Source organism: Nerophis ophidion, linkage group LG21 (genome assembly GCF_033978795.1).
Source record: "Nerophis ophidion isolate RoL-2023_Sa linkage group LG21, RoL_Noph_v1.0, whole genome shotgun sequence".
In the NCBI taxonomy this organism is placed as follows: domain Eukaryota; kingdom Metazoa; phylum Chordata; class Actinopteri; order Syngnathiformes; family Syngnathidae; genus Nerophis; species Nerophis ophidion.
Window position 1 is genome coordinate 9,308,587 of NC_084631.1, and position 20,593 is coordinate 9,329,179.

At 44.9% G+C, this 20,593-nt stretch overlaps 2 protein-coding genes and 1 long non-coding RNA gene across 3 annotated transcripts in view; 2 read left to right on the forward strand and 1 right to left on the reverse strand.

Moving 5' to 3' along the window:
* On the reverse strand, positions 1-11,180 carry dcst2 (DC-STAMP domain containing 2). The gene is made up of 15 exons (XM_061881814.1): positions 11,069-11,180; positions 9,406-9,662; positions 7,939-8,109; positions 7,769-7,870; positions 7,501-7,695; positions 7,367-7,432; positions 6,022-6,235; positions 5,801-5,958; positions 5,561-5,725; positions 5,325-5,492; positions 5,150-5,250; positions 3,317-3,450; positions 3,132-3,250; positions 518-611; positions 1-452 (listed from the first exon to the last, which is right to left on the reverse strand). The coding sequence occupies exons 1-15, from the start codon at positions 11,089-11,091 to the stop codon at positions 428-430; spliced, it is 1,992 nt and encodes a 663-aa protein (XP_061737798.1). The 5' UTR covers positions 11,092-11,180; the 3' UTR covers positions 1-427.
* Positions 2,439-5,974, forward strand: LOC133539708 (uncharacterized). Its single transcript, XR_009803476.1, has 3 exons — positions 2,439-3,465; positions 5,085-5,329; positions 5,410-5,974. It is a non-coding gene; the product is annotated as an uncharacterized LOC133539708 (long non-coding RNA).
* Positions 11,101-20,593, forward strand: part of dcst1 (DC-STAMP domain containing 1) — a 22,654-nt gene continuing 13,161 nt past the window's right edge. Inside the window, exons 1-6 of the mRNA XM_061882836.1 lie at positions 11,101-11,191; positions 11,320-11,499; positions 11,560-11,634; positions 11,709-11,837; positions 17,172-17,311; positions 17,383-17,551. Of these exons, the coding sequence (XP_061738820.1) occupies positions 11,101-11,191; positions 11,320-11,499; positions 11,560-11,634; positions 11,709-11,837; positions 17,172-17,311; positions 17,383-17,551 (784 nt within the window). The remainder of the gene's footprint in view (positions 11,192-11,319; positions 11,500-11,559; positions 11,635-11,708; positions 11,838-17,171; positions 17,312-17,382; positions 17,552-20,593) is intronic.

The following is a 20,593-nucleotide window of genomic DNA, read 5'->3' on the forward strand; positions in this document are numbered from 1 at the left end:
GTTCTGAACTCATTTATTTTGCGTTGATCAACATCAAATCAATCCCATTGGATCAATTATGAGAAATTTTATGTTTCACTGACTAAATATATATGTGTATATTTTAAAACTAGATATTTTTGAATAAATTCAACAATACTTAAATGTGTCACATCTAAGAAGGGCTTGAATCATTTTTTTGGAGTGTAGAATGTAATTGGGGTGTGCAGGTGGCTCCGCCTACAGGAACGCCAAACATGGTCGTTACAAAGAACACAACAGTAGAGACAATGTACAAGTACACACACAACGCTTTCCAACGTCATTCACGCCGGTCGGCGGTGTTGAGGAAGGAGGCGGCGTGCGATTCACCGGAGGGGAGAATGTGTATGAGCATCACCCGCCTGACATCAGAGCCTGGTGGCACGACGCTCCGCACCTTGATGGTCTAACGCTCGTCAGCACTGGAGTCACTGAAACAAACGGGTTTCAGCAGTTCACACCGACTTTGGTACCGTTTGTAACCTTTGGCACTCACATCTCCTCTTCGCTGTACTGCTGCAAGGTCAAGGGTCGCGCACACGCGTCACACACCTTCCCCAAACTGCAGAAACATGGCCGACAGTACACACCTGCAACACACACATCCACTACAAACATGACCGACAGTACACAATATACCGTATTTCCTTGAAGTATGCACCTGCCTTGATTTACTGCCGGGTCAAACTCGCTTCCCAAAATAATTAGCGCATGCTTAGTATTACCGCCTGGTCAAACTCGTGACGTCACGAGTGACACTTCCCCCGTCATCATTTTCAAAATACATGAGGCTGACTTCAATACCGGTAATTTGAAATCGCAAAAAGGGAAGAGGATTGAGAGCTATTCAGTAGGATTTAAGGTCCAAGCTTACATCACACTCAAATTTTTACTGCATGCCTTTGGTAAGTGCCGGAGTGAGAAGGGGTTTTAAAATAATTAGCGCATGCTTACTTTTACCGCATGCCTTTGGTAAGTGCAGGAGTGAGAAGAGGTTTTAAATTAATTAGCGCCCCGGCAGCAATTCAAGGAAATACGGTATTCAACTACTACAAACATGGCCGACAGTATACATATATACAACTACTACAAAAATGGCCGCCTCATACTTGTCTACGCTATCAGGCGTGCCGGACTGGCCTGGTTAATTGACTTCCTAATACCATGTCTATAAGTAGTCTTGGCGGCTAGAGCTTGACTAACTTCCTGGTAGCCTGGCTAACTTCCTGGTTGCCGGACTAACTTCCTGGTAGCATGACTAACTCTCTGGTAACATGGCTAACTTCCTGGTAGCTTGACTAACTCTCTGGTAACATGGCTAACTTCCTGGTAGCTTGACTAACTTCCTAATAGCATGGGTAACTTTCTGGCAGCCCTGCGATGAGGTGGCGACTTGTCCAGGGTGTACACCCCTTCTGCCCGATTGTAGCTGAGATAGGCACCAGCGCCCCCCGCGACACCAAAGGGATATAACCGGTAGAAATGGATGGATGGAACTTTCTGGCAGCTTGGCTAACTTCCTAGTAGTAAGGCTAACTCTCTGGTAACATGGCTAACTTCCGGGTAGCTTGGCTAACTTCCTGGTAGCTTGGCTAACTTCCCGGTTGCTTGGCTAACTTCCGAGTAGCTTGGCTAACTCTCTGGTAACATGGATAACTTCCTGGTAGCTTTGCTAATTTTCTTGGAGCTTGGCTAACTTTATGGGAGCCGGACTAACTTCCTGGTAGCCGGACTAACTTCTTAGTAGCATGGCTAACTCTCTGGTGACATGGCTAACTTCCTGGTAGCATGGCTAACTTCCTAGTAGCAAGGCTAACTCTCTGGTAACATGGCTAACTAACTGGTAGCTCGCGGCTAACTTTCGGGTAGCTTGGCTAACTTTGTGGTAGCCAGTCTAGCTTCCTTGTAGCATAGCTAACTTCCTGGTAGCTTGGCTAACTTTCTGGTAGCTTGGCTAACTTCCTGGTAGCCGGACTAACTTCCCAGCAGCCGGACTAACTTCCTAGTAGCATGGCTAACTCTCTGGTAACATGGCTAACTTCCTGACAGCTTGGCTAACTTTCTGGGAGCCGGGCTAACTTCCTAGTAGCATGATTAACTTCCTGGTAGCTTGGTTAACTTCCTGGTAGCATGGCTAACTCTCTGGTTACATGGCTAAATTCCTGGCAGCTTGGCTAACTTCCTAATAGCATGTCTAACTTCCTGGTAGCTTGGCTAACTTTCTGGGAGCCGGGCTAACTTCCTGGTAGCATAGCTAACTTCCTGATAGCTTGTTTAACTTCCTGTTGGCATGGCTAACTTCCTAGTAGCATGGCTAACTTCCTTGTAGCTTTTCTAACTTTCTGGTAGCTTGGCCAACTTTCTAGTAGAATGGCTAACATCTTGGTAGCTTTGTAACTTCCTGGTAGCTTGGCTAACTTAATAGTAGCATGGCTAACTTCCTAACAGCTTGGCTAACTTCCTGGCAGCTTGGCTAACTTTCTAGTAGCTGGACTAACTTCCAGTTAGCATGGCCAACTTCCTGGTAGCTTGGCTAACTTCCTAATAGCATGGCAAAATTCATAGTAGCATGGCTAACTTCCTAGTACCATGGCTAACTTCCTGGTAGCTTGGCTAACTTTCTGGGAGCCTGTCTAACTTCCTAGTAGCATGGCTAACTCTCTGGTAACATGGCTAACTTCCTGGTGGCTTGGCTAACTTTCTGGTAGCCGGACTAACTTTCTAGTAGCATGATTAACTTCCTGGTAGCATGGTTACCTTCCTGGTAGGTTAGCTAACTTTCTGGTAGTCGGACTAACTTCCTGGTAGCATGGCTAACTTCCTAGTAGCATGGTTACCTTCCTGATAGCTTGGCTAACTTCCTGGTAGCTTGGCCAGCTTCCTGGCAGCCAGGCTAACTTATTTGTAGCATGGCTAAATTCTGTTTGGTTCTTTGAACTTTCCTGTCATAAAGTGGCTTTTGGGTTTTTTGTATAAATTTGGTAGTTTTTTTGATCCTGCAGCATTTTTATGTTGTTTGCGTATGTATCATTTATGCACGTTTGTCCTCGTCGCATACCATAAGACACAACACTATCGCCATAGCAACTCTTGCTCTTCGCCGGCTTTACCTGGACAATTAGGAACATCGCAGACGAAGGACGTAGACCCCGCCCCTCTGCCACAGGCCAGACACATGTCTGATGACGAGGCCAGCAGGTCAGACAGGTAAGCTCCTCCCCTTGGTAGCCTGGCGTACACAATGGTGCTCATCATTTCCCTGCAGCCAAACATCCAGACGTGACCGAGGACTCACCTCAGCAACAGCGCAGCAAGATGGCGGCGTAGCTGCTCTTCATGCGCCTGCTTCTTGGGCCTCACCCTCACTAGCGCCCTTCCCGTCGCCCTCCTATTGTCCATGATCAGCTGGCGCAGGAATTTGACACGCTCCTGTAAAAACAGGAGGTGAGCTCATTTATTTCATGAATCCATTTTTACAAACCCCGTTTCCTTTTCAGTTGCGATATTGTGTTAGATGTAAATATAAACGGAATACAATGATTTGCAAATCCTTTTCAAGCCATATTCAATTGAATGCACTAAGACAAGATATTTGATGTTCAAACTCATAAACTTTTTTTTTTTTTTTTAATAATGATTAACTTTAGAATTTGATGCCAGCAACACTTGCCAAAGTAGTTGGGAAAGGGCATGTTCACCACTGTGTTACATCACCTTTTCTTTTAACAACACTCAAACGTTTGGCAACTGAGGAAACTAATTGTTGAAGCTTTGAAAGTGGAATTCTTTCCCATTCTTGTTTTATGTAGAGCTTCAGTCGTTCAACTCCGCTGTTTTTTCCGCTTTATAATGCGCCACACATTTTCGATGGGAGACAGGTCTGGACTGCAGGCGGGCCAGGAAAGTACCCGCACTCTTTTTTAACGAAGTCATGCTGTTGTAACACTTGTCTTGCTGAAATAAGCAGGGGCGTCCATGATAACGTTACTTGGATGACAACATATGTTGCTCCAAAACCTGTATGGACCTTTCAGCATTAATGGTGCCTTCACAGATGTGTAAGTTACCCATGCCTTGGGCACTAATACACCCCCATACCATCACACATTCCGCCTTTTACACTTTGCGCCTATAACAATCCGAATGGTCCTTTTCCTCTTTGTTCTGGAGGACACCACGTCCTCTGTTTCCAAATATAATTTGTAATGTGGACTCATCAGACCACAGAACACCTTTCCACTTTGCATCAGTCCATCTTAGGTGAGCTCGGCCCCAGCCAAGCCGGCGGCGTTTCAGGGTATTGTTGATAAATGGGTTTTGCTTTGCATAGTAGAGTTTTAACTTGCACTTACAGCTGTAGCGACCAACTGTAGTTACTCACAGTGGTTTTATGAAGTGTTGCTGAGCCCATGTGGTGATATCCTTTACACCCTGATGTCGGTTTTTGATGCAGTACCGCCTGAGGGATAAAAAAATCCGTAATATCATCGCTTACGTGCAGTGAATTCTCCAGATTCTCTGAACTTTTTGATGATTTTACGGACCGTAGATGGTAAAATCCCTACATTCGTTGCAATAGCTCGTTGAGAAACATTGTCCTTAAACTGTTTGACTATTTGCTTACAAAGTGGTGACCCTCACCCATTCCTTGTCTGTGAATTACTTAGCATTTCATGGAAGCTGCTTTTATGCCCAATCATGGCACCCACCTGTTCCCAATTAGCCTGCACACCTGTGGGATGTTCCATATAAGTGTTTGATGAGCATTCCTCAACTTTATCAGTAATTACTGCCACCTTTCCCAACTTCTTTGTCACGTGTTGCTGGCGTCAAATTCTAAAGTTAATGATTATATGCAACAACAAAAAAATGTTTATCAGTTTGAACATCAAATATGTTGTCTTTGTAGCATATTCAACTGAATATGGGTTGAAAATTATTTGCAAATCGTTGTATTCTGTTTTATATTTACATCTAACACAATTTCCCAACTCATAAGGAAACAGGGTTTGTATATTTTTCATCTATGTATATCCTCGGCTGATCAGTTTTTTCTTTTGAAGGGAATACCAACGCTGATCGGGAACCGAGTCCAGAACCAGCAGGTGTCAAACGAGCGTGTACATACCAGCTCGGTCTCAGGATAGAGATAAGCGCACATGAGTCGTCGGGCGCGCTGCACAGGTCCTCCGACGAGCGACACCAGCAGGGCCAGACCTAAAAGGAAGCCTGAGACCAAAAAGGCGGCGTATCAGAACTGGACCATGGCACCAAGCTGATGTCACGTCCTGCAGCGCCCCTACCTAAGGTGAAGCAGTCGGCGTAGTCCGGTTCCGACGGCGCCAGCATACACTTTGTGCTGATTGCTGTGACCTTCCCTCCCTGCAGGACGTTGAATGACGCCACCACGTCCCGCATGATGTCCGCCATATAACCCGACCCGTTAACCTGCACCGCCACGGAGACCGGAGCTGTGGGACAGAGGGACACGGTCGCCGTGGTTACCTCAGTCACGACAGCACCGACGACCATCGCTCACCTTGACCCAGGACGTCGCTCTGGACCTGGCGGTGCACCTGGTCCAGGAGCCAAAAGACCAGGAAGTCCAGCGCCACCAGCAGGCCGGCCGCCAACGCGTGCCTCAGCACCCAGGCCCCGCCCACCAGGGCCACCCGCCACTCACGGCTCGTTAGTCGCAACGACACTGCGGTAAAAGACGCCTCATGGTCACTCGGTTCCGTCAAACGCGGAACTGACGCTGACCTGCGCATGTACTCACGCGGCGTGATGAACATGGTCGACTCTCTGCGAGTGATCGGCAAGACGGAAGCCCCGCCCCCAGCGGTCACCTGACGGTCCAGCTCTACAAACTGAGCGCTGATGTATATGTTGTCAAAACTCATCAGACTCAAGTATCTGCGTCTGTACTGCACGGCCCTGCGCACACACACACACACACGTCAGGAGCGAGGTCGCCACAGGCACATGGCGTTCGCGAACCTGAACAAAGAGCAGACGAGCAGCACCGGCCCGGCGAAGGCGAATGGACCCATCAGCTTATTCAAGACTCGCAGGTCTGAGGTCAGCTCCTCAAGGATGTCTTGAGCAGTCTTCCCCAATGTCCGACTTACGTTGGCGTCCGCCTCCAAGTTGGCCGCCACCGTCACGTTGAAGTCGAACTGGCGCCGCATGCGCTGAAAGGCCGAGACAGCAGCTGCACGCACATGTAAGAGTCAGGCGGCGGCATACTTGCCAACCCTCCCGGATTTTCCGGGAGACTCCCGAAATTCAGCGCCTCTCCCGAAAATCTCTTGAAATTCAGGCGGAGCTGGAGGCCACGCCCCCTCCAGTTCCAGACCTGACTCAATGTTGTGACCCTCTTAAATAGGACAATACTGCCATCTACTGTACATAGAATAGAATGTAAATATATTCTACATTTAAGTGCAGTCAAGGAACATGGGGTCTGTTCTGAAGCCCACAGTAAAGAGACGTAACTTCATCACGTCGCCTGGTTATTCACTCCGACCCAGTATATTACACCGTCGACGAGCAAAATGAAGAAGTACGCTTGCAAGTTCCAGAACGATTGGAAACAAGAATTTCAGTGTATCAAGGAGAGTTCGAAGGGGAAGGGGTATGTTGCCTGTACATTTTGTAGAACAGACTTCTCCATTGAACACGGCGGCCGAACGGATACGCAGCCATGAACGGTCAGTCAGCGAAGCACAAAGCGTCCGCAGCGCAGCATCGCTCACAACCCAGTATTATGGCCCACCTCGCAAAATGGAGACCCCATGGTGTATCTTATGCTGAGACAAAGATGGCTATGCTGATAGCTGGAAGCAACATCCCGTTCTCATTTGCGGATGTCTACAACAAATCCGTGAAGGATGTTCCCGAATTCGGAGATTGCTCGCCAATACGCAAATGGCAGAACAAAGGTTACTCCAATAGTGAAAGGTAAGTGTTGTTGTTTTTTCTTAGTAACCAGCAAGCACAGTACAGTTAGTAGAACAACTGTGTTTTTATTACTGTGTATTTGATAGGTGCCGTCGGAAATTCAACTATTTCTTTTATTTATATATATAGAATAAAATAAATATATATAGCTAGAATTCACTGAAAGTCAAGTATTTCATACATATATATATTTATTTATATATATATATGAAATATTCGAGTTGGTGAATTATACGCCACCCCTCTTAACCACGCCCCCCGTCCCAACCACGCCTCCACCCCATCCCCGACCACACCCCCCACCTCCCGAAATCGGAGGTCTCAAGGTTGGCAAGTATGGGCGGCGGTGCCGAGAGGCGGACACACGCAGAGGGGGACTCACGCTCGGCCAGGTGTTCCCTCAGGTGCTCGGCGACGTAGGCGGGGATGACGCAGAAGAGCTCGCCGGCTGAAAGACAGAAAATGAACATTGAAGCGCGGCGGTCTTGTGGAGGAAGATCGAGACGGGCGACGCACCGCGGGCCAGCTCGCAGAGGCGCATGAAGCCGCTGACAATCTCACACAGGAAGTTGAAGTCCCCCAGCTGGGCGTCGCAGTCCACACGGGCCTGCGTGAAGATGCTCCGGCACTTCTTGTACGGCGAGCCCATCTTGTCGTTGCAGACGTCTCCGATGTCCACCAGGAAGTGGAGAACATTCCTTAGAGTGCGAGCTGCGGAGGAAGCGGGTCACAGCTCACCTGAGGACACCGGACACGGGTTTCCTCCCACACGTCGTCAACTCACCGACATGGCGGACGGCGTCGGTCAGGGACAGGATCAGCTTCTCAACCCTTGTTGACGTGGCGACGGCGTTGCGGCAGATCTCGCGGATCTGATCCAACGCGGCTGCGACACACACGCGTCCTTAATCAGCCGGCTGTAGCTTTGAGATGCAGGGAGTGGGCGGGTCTTACAGAGGAGGGGCGCGGCTGCTTTTTGCATCAACTCCCGCGTTTGTTTGGCCGCCAAATCGGCGCCACACTGCAGGCTGGCGGCGGCTCGTTCCGTGTTCTCTATCGTGTTGGCGAGCGGTCCGGACAGAACCAGCGAGGTGGAGAGGAAGAGCAGGAAGTTGCGTCCGTGAGCTGAAACACACAAGAGGCGCCCTGTTAGACCCCGCCTCTACTCGCTCCACCCGCATTTGCCGCCGTCAGCGTTTGTCAAACGACTTACTCAGTGGCCTATTGACCACTCAGTGGCCTAGGGTCTCCCCATGTCTAGCATTAAAAGATTACAGTTGGTACAAAATGCGGCTGCTAGACTTTTGACAAGAACAAGAAAGTTTGATCACATTACACCTGTACTGGCTCACCTGCACTGGCTTCCTGTGCACTTAAGATGTGACTTTAAGGTTTTACTACTTACGTATAAAATACTACACGGTCTAGCTCCATCCTATCTTGCCGATTGTATTGTACCATATGTCCCAGCAAGAAATCTGCATTCAAAAGACTCCGGCTTATTAGTGATTCCCAAAGCCCAAAAAAAGTCTGCGGGCTATAGAGCGTTTTCCATTCGGGCTCCAGTACTCTGGAATGCCCTCCCGGTAACAGTTCGAGATGCCACCTCAGTAGAAGCATTTAAGTCTCACCTTAAAACTCATTCGTATACTCTAGCCTTTAAATAGACTCCCTTTTTAGACCAGTTGATCTGCCGTTTCTTTTCTTTTTCTTCTATCTCCCACTCTCCCTTGTGGAGGGGGTCCGGTCCGATCCGGTGGCCATGTACTGCTTGCCTGTGTATCGGCTGGGGACATCTCTGCGGTGCTGATCCGCCTCCGCTTGGGATGGTTTCCTGCTGGCTCCGCTGTGAACGGGACTCTCGCTGCTGTGTTGGATCCGCTTTGGACTGGACTCTCGCGACTGTGTTGGATCCATTGTGGATTGAACTTTCACAGTATTATGTTAGACCCGCTTGACATCCATTGCTTTCCTCCTCTCTAAGGTTCTCATAGTCATCATTGTCACCGATGTCCCACTGGGTGTGAGTTTTCCTTGCCCTTATGTGGGCCTACCGAGGATGTCGTGGTGGTTTATGCAGCCCTTTGAGACACTAGTGATTTAGGGCTATATAAGTAAACATTGATTGATTGATTGATAGTGGTTAGAGTGTCCGCCCTGAGATCGGTAGGTTGTGAGTTCCGAGTCATACCAAAGACTATAAAGAAATGGGACCCATTGCCTCCCTGCTTGACACTCAGCATCAAGGGTTGGAATTGGGGGTTAAATCACCATAAATGATTCCCGGGCGTGGCACCACTGCTGCCCACTGCTCCCCTCACTTCCCAGGGGGTGATCAAAGGGATGGGTCAAATGCAGAGGACAAATTTCACCGCACCTAGTGTGTGTGTGACAATCATTGGTACTTTAACTTTAACTGACCTGAGCACATCGAGGGCAACATGACCATGATGCTGCCGCGCATGTCCGCCGACAGTCCCATCCCGAAGGCCGCCACCGCCGCCACGCCCAGCGTGCTGTAGACGCACACCCACAGCGACTGCTTCTGCAGGGAGAGCATTATGGCGCCGTATGCCGTCGCCATGAGCAAGCCGGACGCGAACCCCAGCAGGCTCCAGCCTGCCTCCATCAGGTGGCTTCTGATCTTCCATCGCCGGAAGTGAGCGCACAGCGCTGACCTTTGGAAGGAGGGCACGTGAAGACGCATTTAGCACCCCCTGGTGGCCATTGGTAAGTAGAACAAGAGCGCTGGCATCATTGTGAATATCGTATTTCCTTGAATTGCCGCAGGGCATATAGTATGCGCCTGCCTTGAATTACTGCCGGGTCAAACTCACTTCCCAAAATAATGAGCGCATGCTTAGTATTACCGCCTGGTCAAACTCGTGACGTCACGAGTGACACTTCCCCTGTCATCATTTTCAAAATGGAGGAGGCTGATTTCAATACCGGTAATTTGAAATCGCATAAACGGAAGATTAAGAACTATTCAGTAGGATTTAAGGTCCAAGCTTACATCACACTTAAATGTTTACTGCATAACTTTGGTAAGTGCCGAAGTGAGAAGAGGTTTTAAAATAATTAGCGCATGCTTACTTTTACCGCATGCCTTTGGTAAGCGCAGGAGTGAGAAGAGGTTTTGAATTAATTAGCGCCCTGGCGGAAATTCAAGGAAATACGGTGTACGTTTTTGATTGATTGAGACTTTTATTAGCAGATTGCACAGTACAGTACATATTCCGTATATTCATACTTGCCAACCCTCCCGGATTTTCCGGGAGACTCCCGAAATTCACCGCCTCTCCCGAAAACCTCCCGGAAGAAATTTTCTCCCGGAAATCTCCCGAAATTCACGCCCCCTCCAGCTCCAAGCGGACCTGAGTGCGGACAGCCTGTTTTCACGTCCGCTTTCCTGTTATATAAACAGCTTGCCAGCCAAATCACATTACAACATCTTTTGTTGATAAAAAACTGCACACACAAGGAGACGCCGTCTGTAATAGATTGATTCTATGTTGTCTTTCGCCATCTTCTGGTGAATGTTGGCTATAGCGTTTTGGGGTTGCTTTTTGATTGGCCAACGATTTATGTGGTGTTGTGCACCTGAGGCAAGTGACTCTCGCCAATACGCAAATGGCAGAACAAAGGTTACTCAAATAGTGAAAGGTAGGTGTTGTTTTTTTTTTTTTAATAACCAGCAAGCACAGTACAGTTAGTAGAACAACTGTGTTTTTATTACTGTGTATTTGATAGGTGCCGTCTGAAATTCAACTTTTTATTTATATATATAATAAAATAAATAAATATAGCTAGAATTCATTGAAAGTCAAGTATTTCATACATATGTATACACATATATATGAAATACTCCAGTTGGTGAATTATACTCATCCCCTTTAAACCACGCCCCCGCCCAAACCACGCCCCCAACCCACCGAAATCGGAGGTCTCAAGGTTGGCAAGTATGCGTATATTTGCCCACTAAATGGTAACACCCGAATAAGTTTTTCAACTTGTTTAAATCGGGGTCCACGTTAATCAATTCATGGCGAACGTGACGTCATACACCTTGATGTCAACGTACCTGCTGCGCGCGTCTCCTCTCATCACGTGTACATGCACGGCGATAGTTTGATGGCCGCAACAACGGCTGCCAATGTGCACGCGTCACGCGTCTTTGTCGCGCACGCTCCTTTATGGCGCGGGGGTGTGCGCGCGCGCGCCCTCGTGATTTAGCTGTGAGCGGGAAGGCGGTTGATGACGTGTCACGTGTCAAGGATCGCGTGGACCATCATGGCCAGTGACGCCGCCCCTTCGAGGCCTCACAGCAGTAAGTTGCATCTGTGTTACCATGGCAACTTCCCCCCTCTCACCTACGTGTCTTTACAGCTGTTGAGCACGTGATCAGGAGCGTCCTCCCGATTGGCTGTCATCGCTTCTTCCTCGGCCGCGCGGAGGAGGCGGGGCCAGTGCACGTCATCCTCAGGGGCGTGTTTGGCGCGCTGAGTGGCTCAGGTAAAAAAACAACACTATTGATGTTGAGTCATGTGACCAATTGCGTGACGTCTTTTTCAGCCATTTTTCTGGGCGTGGCGCAGAGCCTCCCATTGACCTTTCACCTCAAACTGGCCCTGGGATGCGTTGCCGCTGGTGAGGAAACCGGAAGTGTTTTAAAGGCAATCTCCCGCGAAGTTTCCAATCAGTGTCCTTGTGGGCGTGTCCAGGGCTGTGTCTTGTGGGCGGGGCTGTGTCGTCATCCTTCAGGTGCTCAGTCCTGCTGGTGTTTCCCAGCATGCTCGGCTCCCGGGGTCGGGCCTACCTCATGCTGTTCATCGTCACAATGCTCTACTCAGGTAAACCATCACAAAGTCATCTAGATGAACACATGACTGAATGAATCGATCAATGAATGGATGAGTGAGTGAATGGATGACTAGAATGAACAACTGATGATCGTTTGCACTTGCACTTGCATGGCTTAATCTTTGAGACAAGCATATAGGCTACTGGCAGGATCAACATGGATGAATGGCTGAATTATGAATGGATGAACTAATGAACCCAATGATATACCAATTAATGCAAAATGGCTGAATAACTGCTGCATGTATTAATTAAAGCAGTCTGAATAAATACATGGGTGATGAATAAGTAAAATCACGGAATTAATGCATGAATGATGACTGACTGAATGCCGCATGAATAAATGCAGGAAAAAATAATGAATGATGAATTAACTCACTCACTGAATGAGTGGATAGATAGATTCATTAACGACTGAGTTAAAACTACATGGATGAATACATGAATGATGGCTAACTAAATGATGGATGGATGAATTACTGAATGCTGCATGAAGAAATAATCCTGACGACTGAATCGGTGCTATATGAATTAATGCAAAATGAATGAATAATAATGAATGACTAAATGATGAATGAACTAGATGAGAAAATTCCGGAAGGAATTGAGTGTGAATGCTCCAATGCTGAAGTTTAACTGAAATGCTGACAGAATGTACAAACCCCGTTAAAATATGAGTTGGGAAATTGTGTTAGATGTAAATATAAATGAAAAGGTGGCAATAAAGACTGATAAAGTTGAGGAATGGTCATCAAACACTCATTTGGAACATCCCACAGGTGTGCAGGCTAACTGGGAACAGGTGGGTTCCCAAAAAATCCTCAATCTTTCACAAGAAAGGACGGGGCGAGATACACCCCTTTGTCCACAACTGCGTGAGCAAATAGTCAAACAGTTTAAGAACAACGTTTCTCAAAGTGCAATTGCAAGGAATTTAGGGATTTCAACATCTACGGTCCATAATATCATCAAAATGTTCAGAGAATCTGGAGAAATCACTCCACGTAAGCGGCATGGCCGGAAACCAACATTGAATGACCGTGACCTTCGATCCCTCAGACGGCACTGTATAAAAAAACGTCATCAATCTCTAAAGGATATCACCACATGGGCTCAGGAACACTTCAGAAAACCACTGTCACTAAATACAGTTGGTCGCTACATCTGTAAGTACAAGTTAAAGCTCTACTATGCAAAGCGAAAGCCATTTATCAACAACACCCAGAAACGCCGCCGGCTTCGCTGGGCCCGAGCTCAGCTAAGATGGACTGCTGCAAAGTGGAAAAGTGTTATGTGATCTGACGAGTCCACATTTAAAATTTTTTGGGGAAACTTTGGACGTTGTGTCCTCCGGATCGAAGAGGAAAAGAACCATCCGGATTGTTCGAGGTGCAAAGATCGAAAGCCAGCATGTGTTATGGTATGGGGGTGTATTAGTGGCCAAGGAATGGGTAACTTCCACATCTGTGAAGGCACCATTAATGCAGAAAGGTCCATACAGGTTTTGGAGCAACATATGTTGCCGTCCAAGCAACGTTATCATGGACGCCCCTGCTTATTTCAGCAAGAAAATGCCAAGCTACGTGTTACGACAGCGTGGCTTCGTAGTAAAGGAGTGCGGGTACTAGACTGGCCTGCCTGCAGTCCAGACCTGTCTCCCATCGAAAATGTGTGGCACATTATGAAGCGTAAAATACCCCGGACTGTTGAACTACTGAAGCTCTACATAAAACAAGAATGGAAAACGAATTCCACTTTCAAAGCTTCAACAATTACTTTCCTCAGTTCCCAAACGTTTATTGAGTGTTGTTAAAAAAAAGGTGATGTAACACAGTGGTGAACATGCCCTTTCCCAACTACTTTGGCACGTGTTGCAGTCATGAAATTCTAAGTTAATTATTATTTGCAAAAAAAAAAATAAAGTTTATGAGTTTGAACATTAAATATGTTGTCTTTGTAGTGCATTCAATTGAATATGGGTTGAAAGGGATTTGCAAATCATTGTATTCCGTTTATATTTACATCCAACACCATTTCCCAACTCATATTTAAACAGGGTTTGTAGTATGAATGTAAGAACAATTTGAATGTTGGAATGGTTTCAATGTTGAAGAGTTTGAATTTCCAGGGAAAACGGAATTTGGTTTGGAACTTGGGAAAGTGTTAGTGTGAATGTCCAGGATGAGTGGAATGTGTTGATGTTGGAATGGTTTGAATAGGTTGAAAAAATGTGAGAATTGTGCAACTTGGAAAAATGTCTCATTCATTTCAATGGCAACTTCCTGGAAATGTTGGGAAAAGGGGGATTTTTTTGAAAATACTAAAAATAAAAAAAAATCGGAACGTTCCGAATGGTTGGTGTTAGAATTGTTTTCAAAACAGTCGAGAAATGTTGAAGTAGTAATATTTTTAATTGAGAAATTGTATTATACAATACCTGGTATTTCGGGAAAACTGGGAATTTTTCCAGTTAAAAAAAAACACTTAGTTTTTTTGTTCTGATCAAAAGGAATGTTTTGACGGTGGAACGGTTGAAGCGGGTTAAAAACTGTGGAAGTAGTCGACAGAAAAAAGGGTTTGAAAACACGGGATTAATGGGAATTCCTGGAATTTTTTGAACTTGGAAAAATGATAGTTTGAATGTCCATAATATGTGGAATGTGTTGATGGTGAAATGGTTTGAATCGGTTGGAAAAATGTGGAAATGGTGAAAGTTTGAAAAATGACCAATTCATTTTCAATGGGAAAAATGTCCCGGAAAACCTGGAATTCTGGGAAATCTGGGATCTTTTGGAATTTTTCAAAGAATAGCCCGCGATTCCCAAATAGGCTGAACAGTTTGAAGTTGGAACGGTTTGAATCGGGTGAAAAATGTGGAAGGTAGAGTGCACCAAAATGTGGAGAAGAAGAAGAATTTTATTAATTTTGGTGTATAAAAACCATATGGGTGAGCATTCACACAATGAAATGACTGAATGAATGCTGAATAAATGATGGGTGTGTGGAATACTGAATGCAGTGTGAATAAAATGCATGAATGATGAATTAGTAAAATCACAGAATGAATGTGTTATGGGTGAATATTGGCCGGACAAATGAATGGATGAATGCTGTTTCAATAAATGCAAGATGAATAATAGTAAATTCATAAAGTCACTGACTGAGCGATGGATGGATGAATTATTGTGGAGCTGCAAGGTATGATTTCATCCAGCAGAGAGCGCTGCTGGACCAAAATACAGCAAGTATGAATAATAATAATATTAATAATAATGGATTCGATTTATATAGCGTTTTTCCATTGATACTGTATGATACTGATAAAGCCCCCTTACTCTTGCACATAAAGTCTATTGATAGCATTGACTTTACATTCTGGTTCTTAAAAGCAAAGTGTTACAATTTACAGTAATTGTCAACTTTGTAATTGTTCTAAGTTTACCACATAATGTAGACAAGAACGTCAAATAAAGCAATAAAATATATCATCACTGACATTTCTCTATATGGTGGTGATGTACATGCTTTTTACACACGGTATTGTTAAAACTTTTATTGCATATCATATTGCAATATTGGTATAGTATATAAGTTGTTGATAACACGACTTAAAGGCCTACTGAAACCCACTACTACCGACCACACAGTCTGATAGTTTATATATCAATGATGAAATATTAACATTGCAACACATGCCAATACGGCCGGTTTAGTTTACTAAATTGCAATTTTAAATTTCCCACGAAGTGTCATGTTGAAAACGTTGCTGTATGATGACGCGTTTGATGACGTTGGGTTGTAGCTGACATTATTTTCCAGCCCGATCCAAGCAATAAGTAGTCTGCTTTAATCGCATAATTACACAGTATTCTGGACATCTGTGTTGCTGAATCTTTTGCAATTTGTTCAATTAATAATGGAGACGTCAAAGAAGAAAGATGGAGGTGGGAAGCTTTTAGCCTTCAGCCACACAAACACACGGTGTTTCCTTGTTTAAAATTCCCGGAGGTGAAGCTTTACTATGGATCAGAGCGGTCAAGCGGACATGGATCCCGACCACATGTCAACCGGCAGGTTTTGGTGAGAACAGTGTGGTAATAAGTTGGCTCTTACCGTAGTTATGAGCGGAGCCTGCGTCGGATGCGTCCTCCTGCAGCTTCCGTGGACTATTACATCCTCCCACGCAGACACTGGCAGGCAACACATCCGTGGCCACACCCTTCCGACTTTCAGGTACTGTATAATCTCACTAAACAATAGGCAGATAAGGGATTTTCTAGAATTATCCTAGTAAATGTGTCTAATAACATCTGAATCGCTCCCACTGCAATCACCCTTTTTTTTTTCTAGTCCTTCACTCTAACTTTCCTCATCCACGAATCTTTCATCCTCGCTCAAATTAATGGGGAAATTGTCGCTTTCTCGGTCCGAATCGCTCTCGGTGCTGGTGGCTATGATTATAAGCAATGTGAGGATGTGAGGAGCCCTACAACCCGTGACGTCACGCGCACATCGTCTGCTACTTTCGGCAAAGGCAAGGCTTTTTTATTAGCGACCAAAAGTTGCGAACTTTATTAATTCATTAAATAAGTGAATAAATTATGTATTAGTGAATTGAAGTGAATTATATTTATATAGCGCTTTTCTCAAGTGACTCAAAGCGCTTTACATAGTGACACCCAATATCTAAGTTACATTTAAACCAGTGTGGGTGGCACTGGGAGCAGGTGGGTAAAGTGTCTTGCCCAAGGACACAACGGCAGTGACTAGGATGGCTCAAGCGGGAATCGTACCTGCAACCCTCAAGTTGCTGGCACGGCCACTCTACCAACCGAGCTGTGCCGCCGTATTAATCACTTAAGGAATGGATGGATGGACGAAATTACTGAATAAATTAATGAATTTAAGAGGAATTCATGAAATCCCTAACTGAATCCTAAATGATTGAATGAATGACGGATTAATGAAACCACTGAATGAATTCATGAATGATACATTCTGTAAAACACTATATGAATGAATGATAAATTCATTAAATCACTGAGCGATGTAATAATGAAATAATTGAAAGATGAATGAATGATATGATAATGGAATCGATGATCGATGAATATATGAATGATGAACTTATTTAATTGAGGAGTAAATGATGAATGAATGAACAAATTATGTATTAATGAAATCCCTGAAAGAATTAATGAATTGAAGGATGGATGGACAAAGTTACTGAAAAAAAATATTGAATTCAAGATAAGTTGATTAAATCACTGAATAAATGTTGAATGATTAAATGAATGACATATGAATGAATGAATGAATGACAGGTCCGGTGTCCAACATTGAGAGGAACGTTCAGGCGGCTGCAGAGAGTCTGAGCTGCAACTTGGACCTGCAGCTCCACAACAGCAAGTTGCTTTGGAGAGACGCCATCAAACCTTTTCTCACGCTGGCCCAGGAAGTCACGGTGAAGCTGACAGGAAGTCACGGGACAACGCCTCGGTCACGCAAGGTAAAGGGTGTAAACGTTCCTTTCAGGAGGACGAGGCGGAGTTGCAGTCGGAGGCCCTGGAGGCCGACAAGAAGTTCCGGGTCATCCAGGACCAGGTTGCCCATCAGTACGGCTACGAGCCGCTGAAGAGCGGAGACAACGCCAGCAGGAGCACGCAGGAGCAGTTCGTCAGCCAGACCATGATGCAGTGCGACAGTAAGCAGAAAGGGGACTAAGGGGGGATGATAGAATAGAATAGAATAGAATAGACTTTATTGTCATTATATTTGCATTTAACGAGATTAAAGACTCCAACTTAAGGTGCGGTTGTGGGAACAAATATGGGGTAAAATAAATAACACAAGAGGTAAAACTAACAATTGAAATAAACAGACTACTATCCAATAAAAATAACAAGCAATCCCGTACAATATACAAAACACTATAGAAATACAAAATACTGTACGATATACAGAACAAGAGTACCGAAGTAATAAATAACAATCAGCGTCGGACGTATTGCATTTGAAGGCAGGATATTGTACAGAGTTGAATTATTGTTATTAAAAGTTAGAGTTCAACATGGTGACAGCTCTGGGGAAAAAAGCTGTTTTGTTCTGGCTCTGATGCACCTGTAGCGCCTGCCCGATGGTTTGCTTTCTTGAGGCAACGGGAGTTATGTAAATCCTTCAGGGAGGGGAGGGGGCAGCCGATGATTTTTTGTGCAGACTTTTTGGCCCTCTGAATCGCCTGTTTGTCTGCTTCAGTGCAGCTGGCGTACCACACTGTTATGCAGTACAATCCAATCCAATCCAATCCATCCATCCATCCATTTTCTACCGCTTATTCCCTTTTGGCGCCTATCTCATCTACAATCGGGCGGAAGGCGGGGTACACCCTGGACAAGTCGCCACCTCATCGCAGGGCCAACACAGATAGACAGACATCATTCACACTCACATTCACACACTAGGGCCAATTTAGTGTTGCCAATCAACCTATCCCCAGGTGCATGTCTTTGGAAGTGGGAGGAAGCCGGAGTACCCGGAGGGAACCCACGCATTCAAGGGGAGAACATGCAAACTCCACACAGAAAGATCCCGAGCCTGGATTTAAACCCAGGACTGCAGGACCTTCGTATTGTGAGGCAGACGCACTAACCCCTCTGCCACCGTGAAGCCCTAGTAATAATAATAATAATAGTAAAAAGATAATAAAAATAAATAAAATCTAAAACTAGAAATTCTAGAAACAGCCCAATAGCTAGAACCAGCATGCATGTCTATAAAAAGGCTTTTTTAAAAAGATGGGTTTTTAAGCCTTTTTTTAAAAGCATCCACAGTCTGAGGTGCCCTCAGGTGGTCAGGGAGAGCGTTCCACAGACTGGGAGCAGCGGAGGTTAGCCTGTGTGGAGCGGAAGTGTCGTGTGGAGGATTTGGGGGTGAGCAGTTCCATGGAGGCACTGGTGAGTTAGAAGGGAGATTTTGAATTCAATCCTGAGTGGAACAGGAAGCAAGTGAAGGGTTTTGAGAGTTGGTGTGATGTGGTCATGTTTCCGCACTCTCACCAGGATCCTCGCAGCACTATTTAGTATGTACCGCTGCTTCTGAATGTTCTAGCTATGGACAAGTAGCGCGTTGCAGTAGTCGAGCTTAATGTCCCACAAACATAACAGCGACAAAGCGGAAGAACGAAGAAGGAACATGGCGACGACGAGTAAGAAGAAGTACGCTTGCAAGTTTCGAAATGATTGGGAAAAAAAATTCAGTTCATCCAGGACGGCTCGAAGGGGAAGGGGTATGCTGCTTGCAAGTTTTGTAGATAAGACTTCCCCATTGGTGGCCAAACGGATATACTCATTCATGAACGGATTGTGTGTGTGTCTATATATATATATATATATATATATATATATATATATATATATATATATATATATAGACACACACACACACACACACAGTGGGGCAAAAACGTATTTAGTCAGCCACCGATTGTGCAAGTTCTCCCACTTAAAATGATGATAGAGGTCTGTAATTTTCATCATAGGTACACTTCAACTGTGAGAGACAGAATGTGAAAAAAAATCCAGGAATTCACATTGTAGGAATTTTAAAGAATTTATTTGTAAATTATGGTGGAAAATAAGTATTTGGTCAACCATTCAAAGCTCTCACTGATGGAAGGAGGTTTTGGCTCAAAATCTCACGATACATGGCCCCATTCATTCTTTCCTTAACACGGATCAATCGTCCTGTCCCCTTAGCAGAAAAACAGCCCCAAAGCATGATATTTCCACCCCCATGCTTCACAGTAGGTGTGGTGTTCTTGGGATGCAACTCAGTATTCTTCTTCCTCCAAACACGACGAGTTGAGTTTATACCAAAAAGTTCTATTTTGGTTTCATCTGACCACATGACATTCTCCCAATCCTCTGCTGTATCATCCATGTATCCATTTTGGTATAAACTCAACTCGTCGTGTTTGGAGGGAAAAAGAATACTGAGTTGCATCCCAAGAACACCATACCTACTGCGAAGCATGGGGGTGGAAACATCATGATTTGGGGCTGGTTTTCTGCTAAGGGGACAGGACGATTGATCCGTGTTAAGGAAAGAATGAATGGGGCCATGTATCGTGAGATTTTGAGCCAAAACCTCCTTCCATCAGTGAGAGCTTTGAATGGTTACGAATAAATTCTTTAAAATTCCTACAATGGGAATTCCTGGATTTTTTTTTCACATTCTGTCTCTCACAGTTGAAGTGTACCTATGATGAAAATTACAGACCTCTGTCATTTTTTTTAAGTGGGAGAACTTGCACAATTGGTGGCTGAATAAATACTTTTTTGCCCCACTGTTTGTGTCTGTATCTCAATCTGTTTGTGTAATCAGGTCTGTGTGTGTGTGTTTTTTAATTTGTTTCCGTATTTCCATTGATGTGTGTGTAAAAAAAAAAAAAAATATATATATATATATGTCTGTCCGTATTTCGATATGTGTGTGGAAAAAACGTTAGTTTGTGTATTCCGATTTGTGTGTAGCAACAATGCTGTCTTGTAACACGCAACTTTTACTATTTGTGTGTCCGTATTTCGTGTGTGTTAAAAAAAACCTAATTGAATTACGGACACACAAATTAAAATACGCACACATTTAACATAATTTATTTGTAAATTATGATGGAAAATAAGTATTTGGTCAACCATTCAAAGCTCTCACTGATGGAAGGAGGTTTTGGCTCAAAATCTCACGATAC

Excerpts from the sequence above, each read along its gene's own strand:
- dcst2 (XM_061881814.1), bottom strand. The coding sequence starts at position 11,091 with ATGAGAGGAGACGCGCGCAGCAG. Across the intron at positions 5,726-5,800 it reads GACCATGTTCATCACGCCGC|TGTCGTTGCGACTAACGAGC; the intron begins GTGAGTACATGC and ends CTTTTACCGCAG. Across the intron at positions 3,251-3,316 it reads CTTGCTGCGCTGTTGCTGAG|GCTACCAAGGGGAGGAGCTT; the intron begins GTGAGTCCTCGG and ends TGTGTACGCCAG.